Source organism: Punctularia strigosozonata (assembly GCF_000264995.1).
Source record: "Punctularia strigosozonata HHB-11173 SS5 unplaced genomic scaffold PUNSTscaffold_24, whole genome shotgun sequence".
Classification (NCBI taxonomy): Eukaryota; Fungi; Basidiomycota; class Agaricomycetes; order Corticiales; family Punctulariaceae; genus Punctularia; species Punctularia strigosozonata.
The window spans coordinates 89,921-111,462 of NW_006767456.1; the positions used below are offsets into that span (position 1 = coordinate 89,921).

Below are 21,542 nucleotides of genomic sequence, written 5' to 3' on the forward strand. Positions count from 1 at the left end.
AACCCGTAGTTGCGCTGGCAGTCGCTGAGGGTGGTAAATTACTACCAAATTAAGTAGTCTATTACCGTAAATGGAAGGTGGGGTGGGTGGGTATGCTCGACCTCGCCCTTAACGAAACTTTGATACTGGACGTCCGAAACTTTGTTAATGTCTACCCCTTGGACCTCATGCAACCTCGCTCAGTGCGAAGCATGCGCGCTACCACTGTGCCAAGTGCCCGCGTTGCTCGGCAATCGCCGGCATAGAGGAACTCGGTGAGCAGATTTGGCATCTACCCTTCGTTTCGATCCTCCGCGTCGAGGGCTCGCGTTATTCACGCCCATCCAGGCTAGCATTACCAGCTCGAGGCCATAATCATATCTTGTCACGATAGAACAAAGAGCTCTGTGTTGCGTCGTCTGGACGTCAAGCTCGTCTTTGTACTCCTGATCTGGAGCAGCTGTGGCTCCGCCTCGAGGCCGCGATAATGCATATTAGAAGGAGATGGTCCTTTCGCTCCTGCCCTTACCCCGCGATCGAACGAGTCGCCTGAAGAGCGAGTGGCGTTCGTTTTGGCCGTGGATGGCCTTGTCCGCGACCTCGAACGCCTGCGACTGTCGACTAGTCCCAGTGGCACTAACACTAGCAATGATACGCATTCATCGGCTGAACAACGCCTGCGAGAAGGGCTGCGCTTGCTGGATCATCTTGAGGCTTACATACGTTCGATTGACGCACGATCCGATGCTCGGCGAAAGGTCTGGGAAGCCGATGTCAAGAGGTGAGGATATAACGACTACTGGTATCCGCTTGTGAACACTGACACAAACGTGTTGCATACACTTCCAGCCTTCGAGGCGCCAAGCTGCCGAATATCATCATCGGGATGTGCGGAGCGACAGGATCGGCCAAGAGCTCTACTTTGAACACGTTGATGGACAGTGCGCTTCTGCGGCCCATCCGGCCTTCCGACCTGCTTGCTCACTTTTTGCAGAGAACGTCGCGCCTGTTGACGGAATGGCCGGTAAGAACATCTTGCCGTATGGTCCGTCGTTTGATGTGTGCTAATGAACTCGCAGCTTGCACGGCGGCTCCTAACTTGTATGATATCTTACGACTTGAACATTAGCTTATGTGCTGTGCTCAAAACGTTGTCCATACAGCATATCCTATCACGACAAGGACACTATCGAAGGTGAAATCGAGTTCTTGACCAGGAACGACTGGCAAGATGAGCTCTCGGTCCTGCTGTAAGATCATTCATCTACGGGGATCGCGCCGCCATGTTTACTTCCCCCCACCAGGAATGACCTGAAGGATGAAAGAGGGAATCTGCGGCCAGCCTCAATCTCTACCGCGAAAGCTGCGCATGCGAAGGCACGTACGGGTAACGGTTCCCCATCATCCCGGCTGACTTCGCCCCCTTTACAGGTTCAGGCGGTCTATCCCGACCTCATGCTAGACCAAATCGCAACAATGACGGTGGAGGGCATCATCGCCCATGACCCAGGTGAACATGTTTCGTCCCATCGAAGTCCAGTTCGGCAGATTAAAGGTCGTTTGTGTAGTAACTGCGAAGCTGTTGGGTTCAACAATCCATTTGAGCGCTTCCAGCGCGGATCGATGGCGATCGGAGATCGGACCTTACGTCTCCGCTAAGCCACCTCTCGCCACCGCGGACGAACGACGACGCGCTAGGAAGGTACCGGAGGGCCAGAGGCCTGTACAGCGCTCCGCGGCGCTGTGGCCGCTCGTCAAGTGTATATACACCCGCGTCAAGGCGGACGTGCTCGCGAACGGCGTGGTTTTTGTCGACCTTCCTGGTGTCTCGGACACGAATGCGGCACGGGAGAAATTGGCGAGAGACACCATGAAGATCTTCAATTATACGTTCGTATTGGCGCCGATCACCCGTGTAGTGTCCGATAAAGTTGCAGGTGACCTCCGTCATGTTTACTCCTATCCTGACTTATTTCATGGATAATAGACCTACTCGGCGATGCATTCCGATACCAAGCCAGAATGGACGGCAAGTATAACTCTCAGTCCATCGTGTTCGTGGCGACGAAGTGCGACGATATATCCTGTGAGGAGCACGTATCATCCCTATCTCTCGAAGACGATCAGCAATATCTCGCTCTTGAGGACGCCATCCTCGATTTGGAAGATGAGAAGGCCTCCACTCGGAATCATGATGCTTTAGAGAAGCGTATTTGCGATGCGTAGCGTCTAAAAAACGCGTATTGTTCTATGAAGCGGTCCGAGGTACGTTCTTCCTTGCGCGGCAGATGTTGTCATGCCTCTCAAAAGTCTTCGAATTTGTCGAAGGCATGGCTGAAAGAGGACTTTCGGGCAGGTTTGAGGGAGCTTGATGGTCCGTTCCTCTATCACGTTCGCCTTGTTGAACCATCGACGCTGAAGTTGGACATCCCTAGATGAGGTAGAAGAGGAGCTCAATCCTGAGACATTCGATCCTTCGGTACAGCATCGAGGTCAGCTGGACCGCATTTGTGCATTGAATTGACCTGAGGACACCATTTCGCAGATTACTCAAAGATCGATCTCCCGGTGTTCACCGTTTCCGCTAGGGATTACATGAGAATTACCGGTTCGTGGCCACTCGCACACGCTGTTCCGAGACCTTGTTCATCTGCGTAGAAAGGTCAAGTCCAACGTGACGGGGAGCCGTCGTGTTTCACAGACGTCGAAGATACGGAAATCCCGGCGCTTCGGAGGTGGTGCTTGACGGTGTCCGGTCAAGTGCAGTACACCTACGTGGTCGCACTTTTCGAACGAAGCTCCACGCTCAGATCGTCGAGTTTCTGTACAATGTCCTGCATGACGGCGCACAGAAGGTACGATTTACGCTTCTGGGTCTGTGGGCATTGAGTAATCAGTTTACAGGCTTCTCGATCCTCGTTACCCTTTGCTCAAGACTTCGGAAACAGGGTGCGATGGAACACATACAAGGCTAGTGAGTACCACCCGCCTCGATTTCCCTACCTGCCGCTCGATCAGCGATGGAAAGCAGCTATGGTCCGGGACGGCGTCTTCTACGAGAACCTCAACGCGAAGTTTGCTGGTCCGATGTTAAAGAGGATCGCATCTCGGTGGGGGGATGTGAGCACCCTTGTGTTTGCACGTTTACACATACTCACAGCGCTGCACTCATCCAGGTATTCGAAATCGACCTGTTCATTACCATTGAGGCGGAGGGCGCCAAGGTCATTACTCGATTAATTCAAGACATCGAATGCACAGCTTCTTCGGGTAAAGCCAAGGAACATGTCAGAGCCAATGGCGAACACTGCCTTCGAGAGGCCAAGGCTTCCCTGCATGCTGCTATCGGAGACGCCAAGGCACTTCTCTCCGCAGAGCAGCAGAATATATCCAGAACCATAGAGCCCTACGTTTGCAACTCCATGCGAAGCACGTATCAGCGAGCAGGAAGTGAGAGTGGATCGGGGATGTTCGCCCGTATGAAGGTATCCAGTCGAAATCCGTGTTCTTTCTACTGTATTTGTTATTCATTGCCTTTACATTCTGGGCATAGTGGATTCCTATTTGGAGGTCAACTCGCAAAGTATGTTTGATGGTGCCGCGGATGATGTAAAGGCGCAATTAGGCGGCGTGGTTGATCAAGTGGAAAAGCTGATGGAAGCCGCTTTGATGCAACTTGCCATGAAGGTAAAGGACAGTCTTCATCGTCGACATGCAACTGCTAATCGGCGTCCATCTATGTCAGGTCTGTGTTACGATATCGGCTCTCTGGGAAGGTGAGTGCGAACCCGGTTGCAACGACTAACCATCTAATCTGCGTCAAGGTTATGCAAGCGTGCCAAATACTCTGGCTCCGGCTCAAGTAACATTGCAATTGCCGTCGAAACCAAGTCACGCAATGCGAATGCTCACTCGACCACCTAGGACTCCCTTATCGTCCAGGGAGGTGACACGTCGCTCGGCATCCCCGAACGTACGCCACAGTGCGATCATTCCCACGTGGAACTTCGGTTTGGATGAGCGATCAGATACAAATCTAGTCCGCTCTTCCGGATCCCAGGATGTATCAGGCGAGGCTCCGAGCCCCACCACCACCACAACTTCCGCAACCTCTCAACGTTCATCCAAAGTCGTGGATACGAAAAGACGACGCGGCTCTCTGCTGACTCGGTTCTCGCTCGGGTTAGTCGCGCCGTCTTCTGATGGGGAACGCTCGGGCCAGTTTGAGGAAAAGGCTACCTTTACATTACTCGCTTCTCATGGACTCAGCGATTCCAAGGTGTGTTACCCGAAACCGCTCGTAGCACCACGCCGCTGAGTACAGCATGATGGTAGCCACCTCGGTCCACTGTTGGTCGCTCCTCGCTTCCTGGGTCGTTTCCCCTCCCCGAAGACGATGATTAACTCGGAAATTCGGAATTGTCGATTAATCCAAGCAGTGCGCCAATGTCATGCAAATCGGTGTAGTCTATTGTGTGCGCGTGATCAGAGCTAATCAAGTATGCGACCGGCTGCTTGATTTTGATAACATATGCAAGAATACATAAGCTGACTACATCTACGGAGGCGAAACACAACAATGTCAAGATATATAATTCTCTATGTATGCGGTTGAACTGCTTAAGCGGTTCATAGGCGAATCTATGGATGATGTCATGTCGCCTGGTATCGGCGGTCAAGTCAATGTCCAACAAGTGGGCTGTCATCCAGGCCGACAACGGGAGGGTCCTTAGAAGTCGCACCGGGAGCCTGATCCCTATCGCACACCAACATTGAAACGAGTGGTCGTTGACTTCCGCAGGTGCTGCTCGATGCGGGTCAACGTCCGATCTCAATCGTTCGGACTCGGACCTTGCTCGAGGTCGCCCTGGAGCGTGGGCACATGCATCAAGTTTGGATGTGCGATGTTATCCATCTCTGCACCATCGGAACCCGTGCCGTTGCCTTGAGGGCAAGCATCTCCTGCGAAGTGGTTGCGGTCGCGGAGGACAAGACTTTCTTCCGAGAGCAAAATATCGCCTTTCCAGAAGGCTGTCATAGTGAGGACGAAGAGTGTTAGCCACACGAGGCACATCGCGACGACGAGTATAAGGTGGAGGGTGTAGAACCCGGGTATGGAGAACGTGTCACCGAGGACGCGAACCGTAGCAATCCATCCAACCTAATTTTCGGAGTCAGTCGTGGAAGGTTGTTTCCTACTCGGCCGAGGTGCCCACATTGGGAAAGGTCAAAGACCAACAGCCGAGTACTCCCTGCAGCCGCGAACGACTCTTGGAATTCTCGCGTGTTGCAGAATTTGGCGAGGTGCGCAATTTTGACCACCAAGGTAATGCGCCGAACAGGAACAAGAACACGGCCAATCCGAACAGCATCAAAGAGGCGAGCGCAGACACAGCGTAGAACACATCTCCGGCCTCGGTACAGATCAAGTGGTGTGCTGGAAGACTGCAACGGGATTGTGTCAGCAAGAGCGAGGGAGGTACAACGTCGAGGAAAGACGGACATGTCTCGTGCGTGAATCCCCATACCGAGGAGAGCAAGCGCTGTGAATCCTGGAGGACCGACGGCTACGAATGCGGCGTTCGCGTCTGGTCCTTTCATGAAACCCGTTGAAACGAGTCTGCACCATGGTAAGGTCGTCGTCTTCTTGTCCAGAAGCTCTTCACACCCACCTGACGAAGTAGATGCTAAGAAACAGCAGAGTAATAAAAGTTCCGAGGCCCTGGAAGAAGTATCCTACGAGGAGAACGCCTATTGCACGATTCTCTGTGGGAGGTATATCATCCAGGACGTTGGCAGTAACGACGCCAACAAGCATCTTCAATCGTCGTCAGCGGAAGCTTTATTTGAGTGGATGTAAGATGCTTGCCATGGGATTAATCAGAAAAACTCCGGCTTTAATCCTAGCGTCAGACGCGGGAATCGAAAGAACCACGTATACTAGAAAGAACCAGCTTACCCGGAGTGAAATCGGTCACATCATGGCCATTATTAAACCTGAAAACTCGTCAGAACGTGGAGTAAGATTGTACGCTTGGCATATCTCACCATGTCATCAACATAGGGAAGCATGCAAGAACGGATGAAAATACATAAGTCCTGTCGTCACCGGTCACATTCGTACTACCGAGAATTCGTATTGGGCCGTACCAGAACAGCGCATATGCTGTGTTCATGCTGATATGACTGTCAGGCACCGCGTTCTTGACTATGCCGATGATGATTGTCTCCAAAGATAGCACACTGAGGGGAACGAGAACAGCCTTTTTAGGATCCGTCATAAGTTTCAAGGACCGTGGCGGGTATACTGGACATGCATCAGCCTCAGGAATCAAGAGGAAGGTCGACAGGCGCACAGACGGCTTGTAGGGCTAGAGCGACCAGATTCACGAGGAAGATAAGAATGCTGAGAAGGAGAAAGGCTGTGGCGATATGTGTGACCAATAGAGTTGGGAGATGTATGTCGATGAGCGATACATAGACAGCTCCTGTACCCATGCCTACTGAAAACTGAAAGGAACAGAGATGAGCGCAAGTGAAAGGTAGCGCATTGACTTCGAGCTCACCGCTTGCCAACTCCAACCATGTACACGCCTTGCAAAAATTCCGACATGTTCGGTCGTGGTAGGTAACGTGGAGGTGAGCGATGTCGCTGACATTCGAGCGAGAGTTGGATTTGCCTCTGGGGCCCAGCTGATGATTATTGCGTTATAAGTAAAAAGGCTCTTCGGCAACCGTTCCAGGGTTGTCTGCGCAAAGGTCACACTGAGTAAGTGAGAGGCCTGCTGTTACGAGAGCGATGATTGGGGGGAGGAAGACGCAAAGATGCCGGTAGAAAGCATCCGATGAGCATCTTATACCGGCAGGGCTGGGGCAACATGCAGCCAAAGGCATAGGTCAGCGCGAAAGACACGCGGCAGGAAGAGGCGCCATGATATGCAGCAGTAAGTAAAGGCGCGATAGATTGAGCATCGGTGGCAAAGATGTGTGGTGCAGGCGCATTGATAGAGAAGACAGACGCGCCGCTCGATAGATCGTCGTCAGAGGGGCCAGAGTTCATTCCAAGTTGCACGGAGGTTCAAGGAGAGAAGGTTGCGTCGGAGACGTTCACGATAGGTGCATGTTCCACGCCTGTGTGGCGTTTTCGTATTCATCTTGCGCAAACGAAAATAGTCAGTGGGCTATTGGAGATGGGTGTCTACCGTTCGAGTGCGAGGATGCATGGTAGGCCGGTTCCACCGTGCGATACAAGCGTGGACTAGTTTCCAACTGAATGTTGGGCGTATGGAGTTCTTTCGATTCAACTGTGTTGCGGTGGCCGACGGGTGAGGTCTAGGAGTGGACATCTTTCGCCTTACGGCACGGCCATTGCTATTCAGAGTGCGGCAGTATATAGCTTGACAGCCTGTCGATTACTGTGGGAAGCTGCCTCAGTTGCAGATTCGACGCAGGACAATCACGGACCTGTACGTTGTCGAACCTTGACCGCTGACCCTTGCCAGCGGCTATGAGGAGAGGATGATAATCCACGCCGTACGTTTTCTTGTACGCGTAACTTGAATGGGAACGCGAGGCATCTCAGCGAACTCCGACGCCTCTCAGAATCGCGTTCAACTTCTTCACGTATGAGTACGGAATCGCGTATGACACGCGAGTAAGCACCGCCGAGGAACGTGCTCTCCAGCAGTCGCTGAGATGGAGCGCTTAAGGCAATGCATCCGCACCGATAACCTGTATCTTGCCCGTCGGATGACGACGGCCAATCAAGACTATTGTGCACCTGACGACCTACATACGTAGCCGGAGTCCAGATCATGGCAGTATCCAGTCTCGTACAACGCATGCTAAATCACCATATAGTACGGCAATCTCCGGGCGTCGGTCGTCGGAGACCAGCCAGATCCTGCCGTAAGATTGAGGTGATGCAAACATGCGGTGGGAGCGTGTATGTATATAGAAGACGGTCGATTGCTGGCCAAGATCTGCCAAGATGGCGACGCCGCCACTACAGCTTCACTTCCGCCCCGAGCAGTTGCCGAGCAGTGCTGAAACCGTTCATACTCGGCTCGCCCCGATAGATAAGCGCCCTAGCAGAGTACCAGCCATGTTATCGCTAGATGAGAGGATAACATGTATGGCGGCCAAATCAATGAGAGACTATCGCACTCAACGCGTCAGTTAAGTCGAGGTGGGAGGAGAGGAGAGTCGCCGGTGGCCGGTCCTCCGGAATGAGCGGCAAGCGTGCGAACTCCGTCCAACGTCTTCTTCGAACCATCTTGAACGCTTGTCGCGTCTTCTTCACGTCTCGGTTCGATCGCCTATTCTCTTGGCCATCCCTCCAGGCGATGCTCAAGCAATGCTCAAGACGCATCGGGAACTCGAAAACTCATCGAGAATGTCGCGTCGCATAGTTACCAAGACAATATCGATTCACTGGAGGGCGATGTATGAGTTCTAATAGGCGGCCTGAGGCTGCGGTCGCTGAACGAGACGTTATATCCGCCATAGGCATCGCAAGAACCACCATAACTGTGCTCTTGGCACTCTCTCTGCGGGCTGTGTTATGTTATCATGACTGGTTCGTGTCACGGAAGGATAATTGTATAAGTGCTGACGCGACAGACAGCTCAAGAGGTGGCCGTCTCTCCTCCCGAGTCCCCCACCTTTCTCTACGCTGGCGTTCTCTTTTGACAACCATCAACTTTTCTCTGACTTCCTCCTCTCCGTAGACTTTCTGCATCCGTGTTAGCTCACCATCTCAATACCCCCACGCTCATTGTTGGACTCCCTTTACCATGTCTCCTCCATCAGATTCTTTGCCTGATACCCAGTCGGACGTTCACGTCAGCAGTCTTGCGAAGCGCATTCATGGCTGGAGCTGGCAGGCGGTGAGTACTTCCTTCCACTGTCTGGATGAGCATTAGGTTTGCTCATGCTTTTGCTAGTTTCCCATCGGTATGGGTACTGGCGCCGTGTACGTTTCGCTCGCCGGCCTGAAGAACCACTCGTCTACGCTCACAAGCGTAGAGACATTCTTCTATTTCCTGAACATGGCCCTCTTCCTCCTCAACACCACCACGCTTGCTCTACAAGCCATCCGTGAGCTCCTCATTCTCATGCGAATGCAGCACTCTTACTCGCGATCGATAGTCTATCCCCGCCAGTCGCTGCGTCTCATCAAGGACCCTGTTAAGGGCGTGTTCGTGCCCCTTGTCGTCTTATCTTTCGCGACGATCATCATCGGCACGATCAACTACGGCGTACCTCCTGGACATGTGCATCCGAACTTCATCTACAACTTGTTCTGGTGGGTGTCCTGTCGGTATGTCCTAGTGACACTCTAATATCCGATCCCTACCATAGGGCATACGTCACACTCGCTGTCGTTGTCTGCTTCCCCATGCTTATGATCTGGTGAGCAATCCATCTCCTTCGCTGCGTGCGCATGCCTATCCCGTCTTTCCAGGTTCAACCAACCACATGATATCAAAACGTTCACTCCAGGTAACGCTTATCTCTCGATGTGGCTCTCTCACGATGCTCATCGTCCGACAGCATGGGCGTTTCTGATCTTCCCTATGGTAACGTTCACGCTCATAATCTGTAACAAGCTTAGGCAAGCTTAACCATGGCTCAGATGCTCGTCGGTGTCGTTGCTTTTAATGTTCTGCGCGTCATTTCACCGACCGATACCCGCGCCATTGGCGTCCTCGTCACCGGCTACTTCTTCCAAGGTCTTGGCTTCTTCATGACCTTCTTTTACATCTGCATCTATATCATACGGTTCGCCGATTCCTTGTTCGAGGCGCCACATGGGATGTTCATACTGCGTGTTAGGATTATGACGACTGGCTTCATGGATGGGCACCAAGCAAACGGCGCGTTTGTCGCATGCGGTCCCCCCGGGTTCACCGCCCTGGCCCTGCTCAACCTTGGAGCGCGTGCAAAAGAAATGTGGGTCACATCCATTACTGAGCGAGAAATCTTTGGACTAATGCAAGACATCGAATAGCCTGCCCGCTCACAACCTCGTCTCTCCTAACGCCGGCGAGATCATGTATGCGTGCTCAGCCCTCGGCGCGCTCCTGCTCTACGGCCTCGCCGTGTTCTTCTTCGTCTTCGGTGCATTGCCGTACTGGTTCAAGGTCCGTCACTCCTCGGGCTTCGAGTACAAGCCACGTCGTATTCTAACGTTCCTGAACCCTAGTTGCACAAGCACCTCCACGAGATCCTGGGATGCTGGGCGCTGACTTTCCCCAACGTAAGCAATTATATCCACTCGTTAACCATGGTCTTGTCGCTGAGGCGTCGCCGTTCTCTGCGATGCTATAGGTTGGCTGGATCGCAACAACCAAGGTGCTGGCCGACACATTCGTCATCCCGGGCTTTTACGTCGTGCACCTCATCATGGTCATCCTCATGTGCATTGCCTGGCTGATTCTCTTCGCGCTCACGATTCTCGCGTTCTGGAAGGGCAAGATCTTCATGGCCAAGGATGAGGAGGTCCTCCGGGACACGTCAAGCCTTCTGGCGAAGGACGCCGAGAAGGGGCGTCGTTCGAGTTCGACTTGGGTGGGCGCGGCAAGGAGCGGCCATCCGAGCATCACCGGCCCGTTGGACCTGGACGCACGCGTGGACGCGAACAGGACGGGCAGGGTGGATACTCTCCACCTCGGAGGACTGGGACACCCGGAAAGCAACCGTTTCTGAGTTCCCGCCTATATCGCTGGAGGCCATTTCTTGCTCATAGAACGCTCGGACTTTCTTGGACAAACCATTATCGCACAGCATCCCTGTCTATAGATCTTATATTCGACTAGACCACAACCCATAGATTTTGTGCGGTCGCACTCTTGCATCATCCGTGTGGATAGATAACACACCCAACTATATTACACTGCAGCGATATGTCTAATAAGTAGTACAGAGGCAATGTGATCTGTGCATTTCTGTGATTGTTTGTGCGCCTGGTAGTAGGGATGAGGTACGAAGATAGAAGACAACTTGGTAGCAGCAGTGACAGATCTGAGTAACGGAAATTTTAGAATCAAACGGTTCGTCTGATCGGGTTCGTTCTGTATTGAGCCAAGGGATGGTTCGCTGGATGATTTGGTATAGGCCGCAGGCGACAAATCTCGCACAGGTCAAAATCGGGGCAAGCCGGGTGCATGCACTGCACAAGACGACCTCAGACCGGAACACTACGAACCACGGGCGAGCGACTTGCCTTCCAGCGCACGCCCAGGATCACGTTCTCGCAACGATCACAGAAGATAGACGTGCCGGGGCGCGGGGCCGTGGCCACCCGCGCGCTCCTTATCTTGTACATGACGTGCGTGGTGGGGTGCACGTCGGGAAGCGCTTCGCAGTTCTCGCAGAGGTCGAAATCCGGGCAGTTCGGGTGGGTGCACTGCGATGGGGTCGGGAGTTTATTGGATGAAGACGGAGGAGACGGAAAGAACCTGCCTTGTACCGAACGCCAACGACTTTGTTGAGGCATTTGTCACACGTGGCTTCATGTACGGGGGGACGCGCGGGGCCGGCAGGTGGGCGCTGAGTCCCTGGGGGTTACAGTGAGGGAAGACTGGGAATCGAACACATGCTTACGATGTAATCGGCGGCCTCCCGGACGCGGACGAACTTGTGCGGGTGAATGCCATAGACTCCACTTGGGGAGGACATCAGCGCTGGACGTTCGGTGGCTAGATCATACACTGCACTTACGGAAAGCATTCGTGGCAGCTATCCCAGTCTGGACAGTCGATGCATTTCTGTTCAGGGAATCATCAGCAAGGGAGGCGGAGGTGCGATAGGAGGCCCACGGTTGCATACATATCGTGCTCCAACGATTGGACGCCCACAACGATCGCAGTGCGCGTTGTGTAGCTCCCCCACTCCGAGTGGCCCCACTGGGCCGACGGCAGACGGGAACACCATTGACGACTCGCTCCAGCCCGCCTGGTCATTCTTGTCATCGAAGTCGACGAGCATCTTGCGCAGTTGCTCTCTGTCGAACTTGTCGCGACAGAACGGACAACATCCGGCTCGTTCGCCCGACTTCGCAGCCTCCGCCAGGATCTTGCAGGTGCACGATCCGCAAAGGATGTGTCCTGCCGCTCAGACAATATGAGTACATTGCCCATATGCACGCACTCTCTGTCGAGTCCGGTGAGCGCACCGCATGGTAATATATGTGGAAGAGATTCGGTCGTATAGTTCTCGAAGCAGACGTCGCAGCCGGAATCGGGCGTGAGTGCTAGCATGCCGAGTATTGAGATCTGAAGTCCCCTGAGTCGGCAAACACGGAATCTCCGAACCAGATGGCGCGCGACGGGGCCCTTGGACGGTGCACAAGCTCGACTTAGATGTAGTTTGTGTAGTAACTCGAGCGTAGCCCGTGATGGACGCACCGCGCGCGCACAGCACGCCGCGTGACGGCATCACTGCTCGCGATCCAGTATTTCTGTCACATCTCTCCGGATGATACGGGCTACATGGTATAATATACGTTACAGCGCGGAATAAGGTACACAAGATGGTCCATGGATATAGCGGTATACAGGTCATCGAGGTTCGGAGATCGGAGAGACGAGGGGGGGGGTTATGTCGTTGCTTGCATCGTGAATTCTTTAGCAGCACACACAGCACGGGCAGCACATGAAAGCAGCGCAACAACCTGCCAAGCTACATGCAGACCCCGGTCAGACGCCTGAACCGCTGCTCCTACAGAGGACGTGCGGCTCACCATGGGCAGCAACAGCTTTCGTCTTCGCGTCGGTGTCTCTGCACATAAACCACCTGAGGTTGTGGCTGGTACTGCGGTTGAGTCGTATAGTATGCTGCTTGCTGGTGGTGGTGCTGGCCATGGTCTACGGATGACAATCAGTCGATAAGGAGGTCGGGCGGTTCGGAGGCGACTGAGGCGTACGGCCGTGATTGTGCGTGCTTCCATAGTAGGAGGGCTGCGGCATTTGGATCTTGCCCTGCGAATGGTGGTGGTGGTGATCGTGGTGGCCCATGTTCAAGGAAGACGACTAGGAGCGTAGCGCGAAGTTGGGAAGAATTCCGAAGGTAGAAGTTCAGAGCAAGATCGCGAGAGATATAGGGGAACAGTCAGCAGGCCGCAGCGCAGCACAAGAGATGAGCGCTTCCGGGCTGTTCGGGTGCGTTCCTTTTGTAAGTACTTGGCAGCACACAGCCCTCCATGCTGCGCCTGTAGTCGCGGTGGCCGTTGCGATTGGAGGATGTGAATGTATACGTATTAGTAATCAAGGAGGTAGACTGCAGCTTTGGCGGTGCCGACTTTGGGTGTGTTCGTAATATCCAGTATGGTGGACCCGCGCTTACTACTGTTCTGTGGCCAGATCAACGCACGAAGCAATCGCAAATTGATAGGGAGAAGGCCTTCACCTGGGCTGATCCGCGTCCTGGTTGACATAGATTGCCCAACCCTGATCATGAAGTTATTCATACAGTGCCGCTGGGACATCTTTTGACTCTCGACTGCAGTACTCCGCTATCACGCTGCTACGTTACCCGCCTGTGTCAAGGTACTGCCCGAACTTATGAATCGCATGCCGGTTGGAGATCACCGTCACAGTCTCTTCGCAATGAACCTTTGTCCTCAGCTCGGCGGCGTCTTCGTCTCCCTCTTGGGGGCTGGCATAGTACGCTTTCACCAACCCTTTTCCTGTGGAACGACCTCGCGAGACTTGAAATCCGGAATTACGGTGGTTATACATACCATGCTCTAATTCCCCGGAACTCGCGTTCTGCGCTCACACGGCTTCTTCAATCGGACAACCTCGAGGATCACAGAGGGCCTCTCTTGACAAGCTCCCTGGCGTGCACGAACTACGCGACCGGGATCCTCGGTACGCAGGTCACAGCGTCCTTGTTTCCAGCTCAACACTGGGGGACAGGCAGCGCGCCGGCCGCGATGCTGCCGACTATGGTCCAGCCGACGAGTAGCAACTCGTCGACAACTTCGAGATTGACGCGGGGCGGTGGCGCCGCACTCTGCGGAGGAAGACGAACCATCAAAGCTCCGGCGAACATGCATATGCCCAGCTCTCCGTAAAGTACTCGTACACCTGTCAATGCGAGCATCGCCGTCACGGATGGGCTGCGCTTTGTGGGGCACCACGAAAGTTCGAGTACTGATAGAGCTCGCGGGGCTGGTACGTTCTGAGCACGATATATCGCCACGACAAGAGCTAACGAAACGCCAGGACTTTAAAACTCGCGCTGCGCCCCATCTTGGCCTCTCACGCAGACAACGTCCCCAGGATGTAAGGATCGGAGGCCCCTTAAGTACCGTCAATCGGCGTCGCGCTTCTCATGCGCGAACCACACATCGTGCTCCCTCGTCTCGTCCCGCACGCCTCTGCCGATCCTGACGAGGACCCAACGAACCTCGCCGACGCGTCAGGCGAAGACGACGAAGACCCGGGGGGGGGAGGTAAGAGCAATGCGCATCTCTGCCCCAAGAACGCGTTCGCGGGGGTTGTTGCTGCGCCGACCTCTTTACCGCTCCTCGGGCTCAGGGGGAGGAACGATCGACCGATTCCGGAACGGATCGCGCCGTCGTGCTTGGGGGGGGGGTTGCCATTGCGTGAGCGGACCGACGGAGTGCACGTCGAACTGGGGGCTGGGGACGCGCATCAGACGGACGGGAGAAAGAGAGAGAGGGCGGGGGGTCGGTTTTGAGTTTAGTCAAGAGGACCATAGAAATGTGGGCGCGAGGGTTACAATGATAGCTTTTTTTTCTTTCCGATGGACGTATTTAAAAAGAAAAAAGCGACATGATCTAGAGCTACAGGACTGCGGTACACACATAGATATAGCGAGAAACGCGGGAGTGGGGTCGTACGTGGGGCATGCGGAGCACAAGAGACGGAGGAATAACGTTAGAAGCGTCAACAAGGAGGGAGGCGAGCAAGTTCAAGAGAGAGGTCGATATCCTACAGCGGTGATTGTCCCAGGGGCAAGATGTTTCATCCCAGGTATCAAGTGTTAACATGGGAGGAGCACGGGGATGGGGACGAAGGCAGGGGCCGCCGCTTGTTCCCCCCCTTTTCACGGCGCGCCCCGGTCGGGCACGGGCACGTCGACCCATGCCACCTTCTGATCCTCTCTCGCCGTGCGCGTCCCGAAATCGACCGTGCGCGTCCCGACGGCGGCGGGCAGGTCGACCGTCCTCGTCTGCGCGTACTCGTCCTTCCCCTCGTCCCGCGTCGAGTCCTCCGTGACGCTGCTCAGGCCGGTGAGCGTGATCGCGCGGGTGCTGACGCCGCCCCTGCTCTTCCCGCCCCATCCGAACGTCGTCGTCGTCGTGCCTCCCCCTCCCGCACTCTTCTTGAAGACGCTGGTGGAGAACCGGAGCTTGGAGCCGAACTTGAGGTAGGTGTTCGCGGCCGAGTCGTCCGGGTCGTCGGTGTCGGACGAGTCGTGGCGGCCCATGGCGCGGATGAAGGCGGTGGCGAGGACGGGGACGTTGCAGACCATGAGCGACACGCCGTTCTCGACCATGGCCGCGATGACGACCTTGATCCCGGCGTCCTCGAAGATGAGCGCGGCGTGCACGAGGGACACCACCCTGGGAAAAAGGTTGGAAATTCGGGTTTATTATTATTATTATCATTATCATGATGGTTTGGGGGGTTTTTTTTGGTGAGACGTACGTGGTGACGATGGAGGTGGAGAAGATGAACATGAGGCGGCGCCGGGTGGAGTCGTCGGCGGACATGGCGCTCAGCAGGCGGAGCGGGACGACGAGGAGGAGCGTGTCCGAGAGGATGTCCGCTGCAACCGTCATCGTCGTCAGCAGTCCTTTCCCCACACACCGGTCACGGAACGAAAGGGGGGGGGGACTAATACGCACTGACGAGCTGGCAGATGGCGACCTGCTGGTCGAGCGGGCATTGCGGCGAGCGCTCGTTCTTCCACGTGCCGCCGAGGGGCTCGCACACCCAGAACAGCTGAGAGGAAGGAACGAGGGTCGGGGAATGTACCGTAGTGGAGCTCTAAGGGGGGGGGGCGTACTTGGCAGATCATGACGACGAGCACGAGGCCGAAGAGGCCGGCGGTCCAGCGGAGGATCTGCGGACGAGGGGTGGTGTGAGCGGTTGGAGGGGAGATAGCAGGGGGGGACTCACGTGGGTGCGGCGCTGGTTAGAGTCGATGCGGATGATGGAGAACAGGATGGAGAGCCGGGCCATCCTGCGATGCGACGGCGTCAACACACGTACGTCGTTCATAGGATCGCAAAGGAAGAGAAGGAAAAGGGGCACTACGAACCATATGATGCAGTAGAAGGTGGCGGCCATGATGTAGTACGCGGCGACGTTGGTGGTGCGGGAGAAGACGGACGGGTCGGGGACGTGGAGGAAGACGGCGCCGATCTGGAGGAGCTGGAAGACCATGGAGAAGAGGGCGAAGCCGTCGTCCCACCAGTACCGGCCGCGGCGCATCCAGAGGCGGGTGCAGGTGGTGCAGATGGCGATCCCGGCGCAGACGCCATTGGAGACTGCGCGGTGACGGGCGGGTGAGTACGAGCGAAAGGCAGAGGGGAAGAGAGGGACCGACTCTTGAGCTGAACGAGCGGGCCGATGACCATGGTGGCGCAGCGCTGGCGGACTGTGTTGGTTTGTCGGGGAAGTTTTTACGTGCGGCGGCGGGGACCGCTGCTCATCTGGGGATCTGAGGCGGGGGACGAGGAGACCGGGGAGGGAGGAGGGGGCGAGACGGGGAAGGATATAAGCCGGAAGGATGGCCATTCAGTTTCTGCCTTCGCGTCGTCTGCTTCGGACCATCAAACGGGCTCCAAGCTCGGGCGTGGCGTGCTGCAGAGTCCCCCGCCTTCGCCCCCTCCTTCTGCTTCCGTTCGAGACACATTGATTTGGGCGCGCCCCACGTGGGAACTGGTCTCACATGCCACACCACACCACACTTTTGCGCTCTCTTCGCTGGTCGGACAGGGATATGTATAGCGGCTCGGTAGCGTGCGGCACAGGCCTGGGCGTCGGGCTCTGCTGGGAACGCGATCCCAGCTCGCCATCTCTACGACGCTCGCACCGATGGCATGGGGAGGGACAACCGTCCGCGTGATGCCGTGACGGGCTCACTGTAACACGTCACGCATCTCTCCGTTCTGGAAATACCACCGCGCCCATCAGAGCCAGCAGAGGACCCGGAAGACCGCGCGTCCGGCAATCTGTGGCCAGCTGAACTTTATGATCGCCTTCCGGACTTCTAGCTTTGTGCGCCCGGACGGTCGACGCAGGAATGGAGACAGCCCAGCGTCGAGCGAGCAGCGCCCGGGATGTGGGGAGCGCAGGGGCATGGCGCGGCGCGTACGCACCAAATTCCCCCGCCCCGCCCCGCCCCCCCGCCTCTTACCGCGCCCACCGCCGCTCGTTCCGCCCATGACGACCCAACCCGACCGCGGCCCTGTGGCACACACCGCGCGGGTGTGTGTGTGTGTGTGCCTGGGGACAATCATGACGATTACCTCCGCGTACATCCGCTCGCTCTCCTTTGCGGTTAGCCGCTACCCACACACCCTTTCGCTGGCACCGAGATAAAATCGCTGGTATTCTCCTCGCCGCGTCGGCGTCTGCGTGGTGGCTCTCTCGGCGTGTGTGCGATCACTTCCACCGTGCCGCGGCCCGACAACAGAGCAAACACCCAACTTGCTGGAATCGTTAAATAAACACCGGAACGTCCACCACAATCCCCTCGATAACACAACGCACCCCGACACGCCATGTCGCTGCTGCTCACGTCCCTCGCCCTCCTCGCGCTCGCCGCCCTCGCGCGCGCCGCGAACCAGACGCTGATCGCGACCGCCATCGTCACCGACCCGTCCACGAACGCGTCCGCCTTCGAGTGCTGGCAGCTCGCCGCCCCCTTCACCGTCTCCACCGGCGCCGGCACCGCGGGCGCCGCCACCCTCCAGCTCGGCGCCCTCGCCAACGCCACCTACACCGTCCTCCCGCCCCACTTCGAGGGCGGCGTCCACAACGCGCCTTTCCCTCAGTCAGTTGCAGGCCGTGATTTGTTTTTGACGACGACAAATTGTGATAAACATGGTGTTTATATTCAGATACGTCATCTTCTCCGCCGGCCTCGCGCACGTCACCCTCCCCGCCTCCCCGGGCGTCGAAGCGTTCGTCGTGGGCGGCTCGCAGGGGCTCATCGTCGCCGTCGACACCACCGGATCCGGCCACAACACCTCCTACCCCTCCGCCGAGCAGACGATCGCCTTCCAGGTCCCCTTCGCCGACGGCCTCGTCCCGGATCACACCGTGCTCAACTCCGGGCCGTGTACGGGCTCGCAGATCCAGTCCAGCTGATCGAACGGAGGTGTGTGTATTGTTCGGGGATGAGGACGTCGACCGTTTTGCGGGAACTGACGCGCCAAATTAGTAAAAATCTAAAAACACATCTAATATGTACAGTGCGAAGAAAAACCCGCATACAGTTTGTTCCATTCGTCTCTGTTGTATACTCGTTCGCTCGCTCGTAACATTATCCGTAACCCGTTATCCCCCCTCGTCTTTTTCTCGCGTAAAGTCCGGAGGAAAGAAGAAGAAGAACAAACAGCCGCGCGCTACCATCAAGCAACCCCTGACTGATGCATTCCCAACGATCCAATAATAACATATACACGAAAGAAACATCGACATTGCCGGCAGTTCACGCCTTCCAATCCGCTTCCGCGTTTAACATGCCCGGACTCGGACCCCGGCCGCGGTTATGTTTATACCTGCCCAGGCACCGCCCGATCTGAGCGCGGAGATGGAATTGGAAGGAGCCGCGAAATAACGACCCGTGTGAGGGGCGGGGCGCCGTGTATGCATGTGCTTGTTATACTTGAGCACACACCGTGAGCCGGGGACGACACGAGACGCAGCGATGACTGGCGGCGCCGCGACGTCGGCGAGGTTATACTGGGAGGGGCGGAGGGTGTCTTTAGCATAACCAATCTGAGGTCCGTATCGCCGACGCTCAGGCGTGTTGCAGATGCTGCAGATGATCTGTCTACGGTCCGAAGCTTAGCTTGGTGAGTTCCTCTCTCTCCATCCGCACTCATTCGCGACTACATACATAATACTGTACACAGGCAGATTTTATTTTGCGCTCGGTGCGTCAATCTCAAAATCACAGTATCGATTCCCAGCTCCCGTCATCCCTTGCGACCACGGGCGCGGGTCTAGAGTTCGTCAAAAGGCTAAAAACAACAAAGCCCGGCGTAAGTATGTATGGCTTCCCGCGGTGTGGACCGGCGATTTTCCGGCGAATGACGAGCGGGCTCGTGGGGATGCTCCGTAATCACCGGCCGGTGAACGATGAAAGTCCCCCTCCTCCAAGTGCGTTTGATCTGCTCAGGCACGACGAATTACTCCAAACGAATTGAGTAGCCCTGGCTATGTATATCAGCGTGCAACCGAGTGCCAGTGATTGGCAGGCGAGAAACGCGTTACAGCCCGGTCTGGTCAACTTCCTGCCCATCCCAAGCCACGACGAAATCCTCTCGCAGCAGCGCAATCGAGAGAGCTCTGCGCTCAGGATCTTCAGATTCAACCGGCGTGCATTACTCCGGGCACGCGAGAGCGTACTTGTCGTCACGGGCCGTGCCTGGACGCTGGCATATTCTGCCATATCCATATTCCCAAAGGCTCGAGCGGCGCAGACCCACTCCGGCGGAGATTGTCAGGGCCTTGGCCCGGTCATCTCTCTTAGCTTACTGGTTTGTGTTCGTTGCAGTCACGGTGTGCCTGGGGGATCGGCCTTGGGCAAGCTACACGGTTTTAGCGTTCTGTCCAAGTTCGAACTCAGCGGTATGGGCGCGCGCATGATACACTGTCAACGAGAATCAGATACCGCGAGGGAGTTGATAGAGTGATTCCGGATATATACAAACTTGCAACATCATGGGGCCGGTTAATTGCTGCGACTGACTTGATTCACCGGACATTGCGTGGACGTGCGTGCCGCTCATCTAATCTAAACGCATAGCATCGACTTTCAGGCGATCGATCGCCACGGAGTCAACGAACGCATGCACACCTCCTCCGGAACATAGTACACCGAAGTGCTATAGCAGGTAAGTGACATCATCAGATCGTATCTATCGACATCTGAAAGAACCCGGACACGGATCTTGGACTTTGACGCCACGAAGGGCGCTCTCTACGCTCGCTCAAACAGGATATCGACAGAGAGTAATGCATCACAGGTCGGGCACCTCGCCCTGCCAGCTCACACCGCATCGCTGCGCGACTTCCATCGCGATCTGCCGGATCGCCTTGGTCTGCTCCACCGTCGCGCCGTTGCGCACCGCGCCGCTCAGGTGCCTGTGATTCCCAAGAACAAAAGCCGCATGAGTATGCGTACGCAAACGCGTCGATGCGTCGAAGTCGAAGTAAGCGCACCAGTTGATCTGGCGCGGGCAGTCGATGGCGACGAGCCCGGAGATCATCATGTACGACGTCTCCGCCTTGCTGAGTATGTCCTCGAACGAGTACACGAAGCCGTACGCGGGCCCGATGCAGAAGTACCCTGTAAGATCGCATCAGTCAGCCGCGTCCCATCTCCTCCTTCTCTGTTCGGTAGCCTGAGCGCGCATGGAGCTTGGATCCCCGTTTTCGGCGCGCTCTTGCGCTACTGGCTGCGCACGGCATGGGAGCGCCGTTGCCGAGCAGCGAGGGTACGACATGACAAAAGAGTCGGAACTCACCGAAATCGGGGCTGATTTTGTTGAGCAGCGCGGACGTGCCCTTCGCCGTTTCGCCGTACGTCTCGCCGAAGAAGGCCTCGCCGCGCGCGAACCAGCCTTCCTTGCTTTCCTTCATATCGCTGAGGGTTTCCACGATGTCAACGAGGCTCCGCATGATGACCACCCAAAGGAAAGGGGAGAGCACGCACCGGAGGGGTTCCTTGTCCCTCAACTCGTCCGGGGTCGCCTCCGAGAGCGCCACCATGCCGTTGATCGCCTACTCACCCACAACCCAACCTCGTCAGCATCCATCGCAAACGCGCAATCAACGGGCGGGGGGGCGTCGTCACCTTCGGGTACCCGCCGATAATGCCCGACTTGAACAGCGCGTCGCGCAGCTTGCGCGCGAGCCGGAGACGCTCCGCGGGCTCGTCGACCTTGGCGAGCACGTACTCGAACACGCGCGGGACGGCCTCGGGCCGGTTCGCGGCGCTGTACGCGACCGCGGCGGCGACGTACCACGGGCTGTCGACGACCGCGCGCGAGGGCGAGGTCGATGCGGATGACGTCGAGGGATAGAGCGCCTCGAGGCGCGACAGGAAGGCGGCGTCGACGAGCTCGGCTGTCATCGCGTGTGGTTGCAAGATCTCTGGGTGGATCGGGTTACCGTCGCGATTCGGACAGAGAGGCGGGATGTGCGAGCTATGGTGACGCGATCGTTAAGGGGCGCTGAATGCGCCATCATTATCATGGAGATCTCCCGCGGCGATGCAGTTTGATGCATCGATGGTCAGCGTGCTTGGTGAATCTCGAGTCTAGAATCGGTCGAGAGGCGCTCGAG

The 21,542-nt window shown here is 56.2% G+C and overlaps 8 protein-coding genes across 8 annotated transcripts; 4 read left to right on the plus strand and 4 right to left on the minus strand.

Moving 5' to 3' along the window:
- Positions 1-865: 865 nt before the first annotated feature.
- On the plus strand, positions 866-4,755 carry PUNSTDRAFT_48020 (uncharacterized protein; the record flags this gene model as incomplete). Its single annotated transcript, XM_007389145.1, has 19 exons — positions 866-920; positions 974-1,024; positions 1,059-1,080; positions 1,143-1,229; positions 1,284-1,489; positions 1,548-1,916; positions 1,967-2,201; positions 2,236-2,244; positions 2,268-2,353; positions 2,415-2,471; positions 2,525-2,587; positions 2,746-2,834; positions 2,884-3,099; positions 3,156-3,429; positions 3,533-3,666; positions 3,725-3,755; positions 4,040-4,161; positions 4,202-4,258; positions 4,615-4,755. 19 exons carry the CDS (start codon positions 866-868, stop codon positions 4,753-4,755), a joined length of 2,304 nt encoding a protein of 767 aa, XP_007389207.1.
- A 55-nt stretch (positions 4,756-4,810) lies between these two features.
- PUNSTDRAFT_77964 (uncharacterized protein) lies at positions 4,811-6,638 on the minus strand (the record flags this gene model as incomplete). Its single annotated transcript, XM_007389146.1, has 9 exons — positions 4,811-5,140; positions 5,196-5,424; positions 5,483-5,599; positions 5,652-5,797; positions 5,931-5,976; positions 6,028-6,078; positions 6,130-6,286; positions 6,336-6,489; positions 6,546-6,638. The coding sequence occupies 9 exons, from the start codon at positions 6,636-6,638 to the stop codon at positions 4,811-4,813; spliced, it is 1,323 nt and encodes a 440-aa protein (XP_007389208.1).
- Positions 6,639-8,321: 1,683 nt separating this feature from the next.
- On the plus strand, positions 8,322-10,855 carry PUNSTDRAFT_146990 (uncharacterized protein). The gene is made up of 13 exons (XM_007389147.1): positions 8,322-8,424; positions 8,488-8,557; positions 8,606-8,867; positions 8,925-9,078; positions 9,130-9,286; positions 9,343-9,393; positions 9,446-9,483; positions 9,535-9,560; positions 9,617-9,762; positions 9,817-9,933; positions 9,992-10,124; positions 10,187-10,240; positions 10,312-10,855. The coding sequence occupies exons 3-13, from the start codon at positions 8,775-8,777 to the stop codon at positions 10,687-10,689; spliced, it is 1,347 nt and encodes a 448-aa protein (XP_007389209.1). The 5' UTR covers positions 8,322-8,424; positions 8,488-8,557; positions 8,606-8,774; the 3' UTR covers positions 10,690-10,855.
- Positions 10,852-12,338, minus strand: PUNSTDRAFT_56140 (uncharacterized protein). Its single transcript, XM_007389148.1, has 7 exons — positions 12,158-12,338; positions 11,812-12,089; positions 11,704-11,750; positions 11,587-11,647; positions 11,446-11,532; positions 11,207-11,389; positions 10,852-11,152 (listed from the first exon to the last, which is right to left on the minus strand). Exons 2-7 carry the CDS (start codon positions 11,968-11,970, stop codon positions 11,027-11,029), a joined length of 663 nt encoding a protein of 220 aa, XP_007389210.1. The 5' UTR covers positions 11,971-12,089; positions 12,158-12,338; the 3' UTR covers positions 10,852-11,026.
- Positions 12,339-12,579: 241 nt separating this feature from the next.
- PUNSTDRAFT_56142 (uncharacterized protein) lies at positions 12,580-13,203 on the plus strand. Its single transcript, XM_007389149.1, has 3 exons — positions 12,580-12,663; positions 12,725-12,848; positions 12,908-13,203. The coding sequence occupies exons 2-3, from the start codon at positions 12,726-12,728 to the stop codon at positions 13,052-13,054; spliced, it is 270 nt and encodes an 89-aa protein (XP_007389211.1). The 5' UTR covers positions 12,580-12,663; position 12,725; the 3' UTR covers positions 13,055-13,203.
- A 1,522-nt stretch (positions 13,204-14,725) lies between these two features.
- Positions 14,726-16,686, minus strand: PUNSTDRAFT_128715 (uncharacterized protein). The gene is made up of 7 exons (XM_007389150.1): positions 16,567-16,686; positions 16,279-16,507; positions 16,137-16,200; positions 16,024-16,080; positions 15,863-15,959; positions 15,663-15,783; positions 14,726-15,577 (listed from the first exon to the last, which is right to left on the minus strand). Exons 1-7 carry the CDS (start codon positions 16,595-16,597, stop codon positions 15,058-15,060), a joined length of 1,119 nt encoding a protein of 372 aa, XP_007389212.1. The 5' UTR covers positions 16,598-16,686; the 3' UTR covers positions 14,726-15,057.
- Positions 16,687-17,253: 567 nt separating this feature from the next.
- PUNSTDRAFT_146994 (uncharacterized protein) lies at positions 17,254-18,335 on the plus strand (the record flags this gene model as incomplete). The annotated part of the gene is made up of 2 exons (XM_007389151.1): positions 17,254-18,018; positions 18,086-18,335. The coding sequence occupies exons 1-2, from the start codon at positions 17,747-17,749 to the stop codon at positions 18,333-18,335; spliced, it is 522 nt and encodes a 173-aa protein (XP_007389213.1). The 5' UTR covers positions 17,254-17,746.
- A 1,679-nt stretch (positions 18,336-20,014) lies between these two features.
- Positions 20,015-21,413, minus strand: PUNSTDRAFT_93915 (uncharacterized protein). The gene is made up of 5 exons (XM_007389152.1): positions 21,052-21,413; positions 20,911-20,978; positions 20,723-20,841; positions 20,418-20,544; positions 20,015-20,339 (listed from the first exon to the last, which is right to left on the minus strand). The coding sequence occupies exons 1-5, from the start codon at positions 21,328-21,330 to the stop codon at positions 20,216-20,218; spliced, it is 717 nt and encodes a 238-aa protein (XP_007389214.1). The 5' UTR covers positions 21,331-21,413; the 3' UTR covers positions 20,015-20,215.
- Positions 21,414-21,542: the final 129 nt, after the last annotated feature.

Bases quoted from the DNA above. Each gene is read 5' to 3' on its own strand.
- PUNSTDRAFT_56142 (XM_007389149.1), top strand. From the start codon at position 12,726: ATGGGCAGCAACAGCTTTCGTCTTCGCGTCGGTGTCTCTGCACATAAA. The intron at 12,849-12,907 runs CTACGGATGACA...ACTGAGGCGTAC, and splicing joins GTGGTGGTGCTGGCCATGGT to GGCCGTGATTGTGCGTGCTT.
- PUNSTDRAFT_128715 (XM_007389150.1), bottom strand. From the start codon at position 16,597: ATGGTCATCGGCCCGCTCGTTCAGCTCAAGA. The intron at 16,201-16,278 runs GTTCGTAGTGCC...GTCGCATCGCAG, and splicing joins ACCTTCTACTGCATCATATG to GATGGCCCGGCTCTCCATCC. The intron at 15,578-15,662 runs GTACGTCTCACC...CCTTTTTCCCAG, and splicing joins TCCACCTCCATCGTCACCAC to GGTGGTGTCCCTCGTGCACG.
- PUNSTDRAFT_56140 (XM_007389148.1), bottom strand. From the start codon at position 11,970: ATGCTCGTCGACTTCGATGACAAGAATGACCAGGCGGGCTGGAGCGAG. The intron at 11,533-11,586 runs GTAAGCATGTGT...CCAGGGACTCAG, and splicing joins GGGAGGCCGCCGATTACATC to CGCCCACCTGCCGGCCCCGC. The intron at 11,153-11,206 runs GCAAGTCGCTCG...CGTCTTGTGCAG, and splicing joins TCCTGGGCGTGCGCTGGAAG to TGCATGCACCCGGCTTGCCC.
- PUNSTDRAFT_146990 (XM_007389147.1), top strand. From the start codon at position 8,775: ATGTCTCCTCCATCAGATTCTTTGCCTGATACCCAGTCGGACGTTCAC. The intron at 8,868-8,924 runs GTGAGTACTTCC...TGCTTTTGCTAG, and splicing joins ATGGCTGGAGCTGGCAGGCG to TTTCCCATCGGTATGGGTAC. The intron at 9,484-9,534 runs GTAACGCTTATC...ATCGTCCGACAG, and splicing joins TATCAAAACGTTCACTCCAG to CATGGGCGTTTCTGATCTTC.
- PUNSTDRAFT_93915 (XM_007389152.1), bottom strand. From the start codon at position 21,330: ATGACAGCCGAGCTCGTCGACGCCGCCTTCCTGTCGCGCCTCGAGGCG. The intron at 20,979-21,051 runs GTGACGACGCCC...GTGGGTGAGTAG, and splicing joins TTATCGGCGGGTACCCGAAG to GCGATCAACGGCATGGTGGC. The intron at 20,842-20,910 runs GTGCGTGCTCTC...GGAAACCCTCAG, and splicing joins AGGGACAAGGAACCCCTCCG to CGATATGAAGGAAAGCAAGG.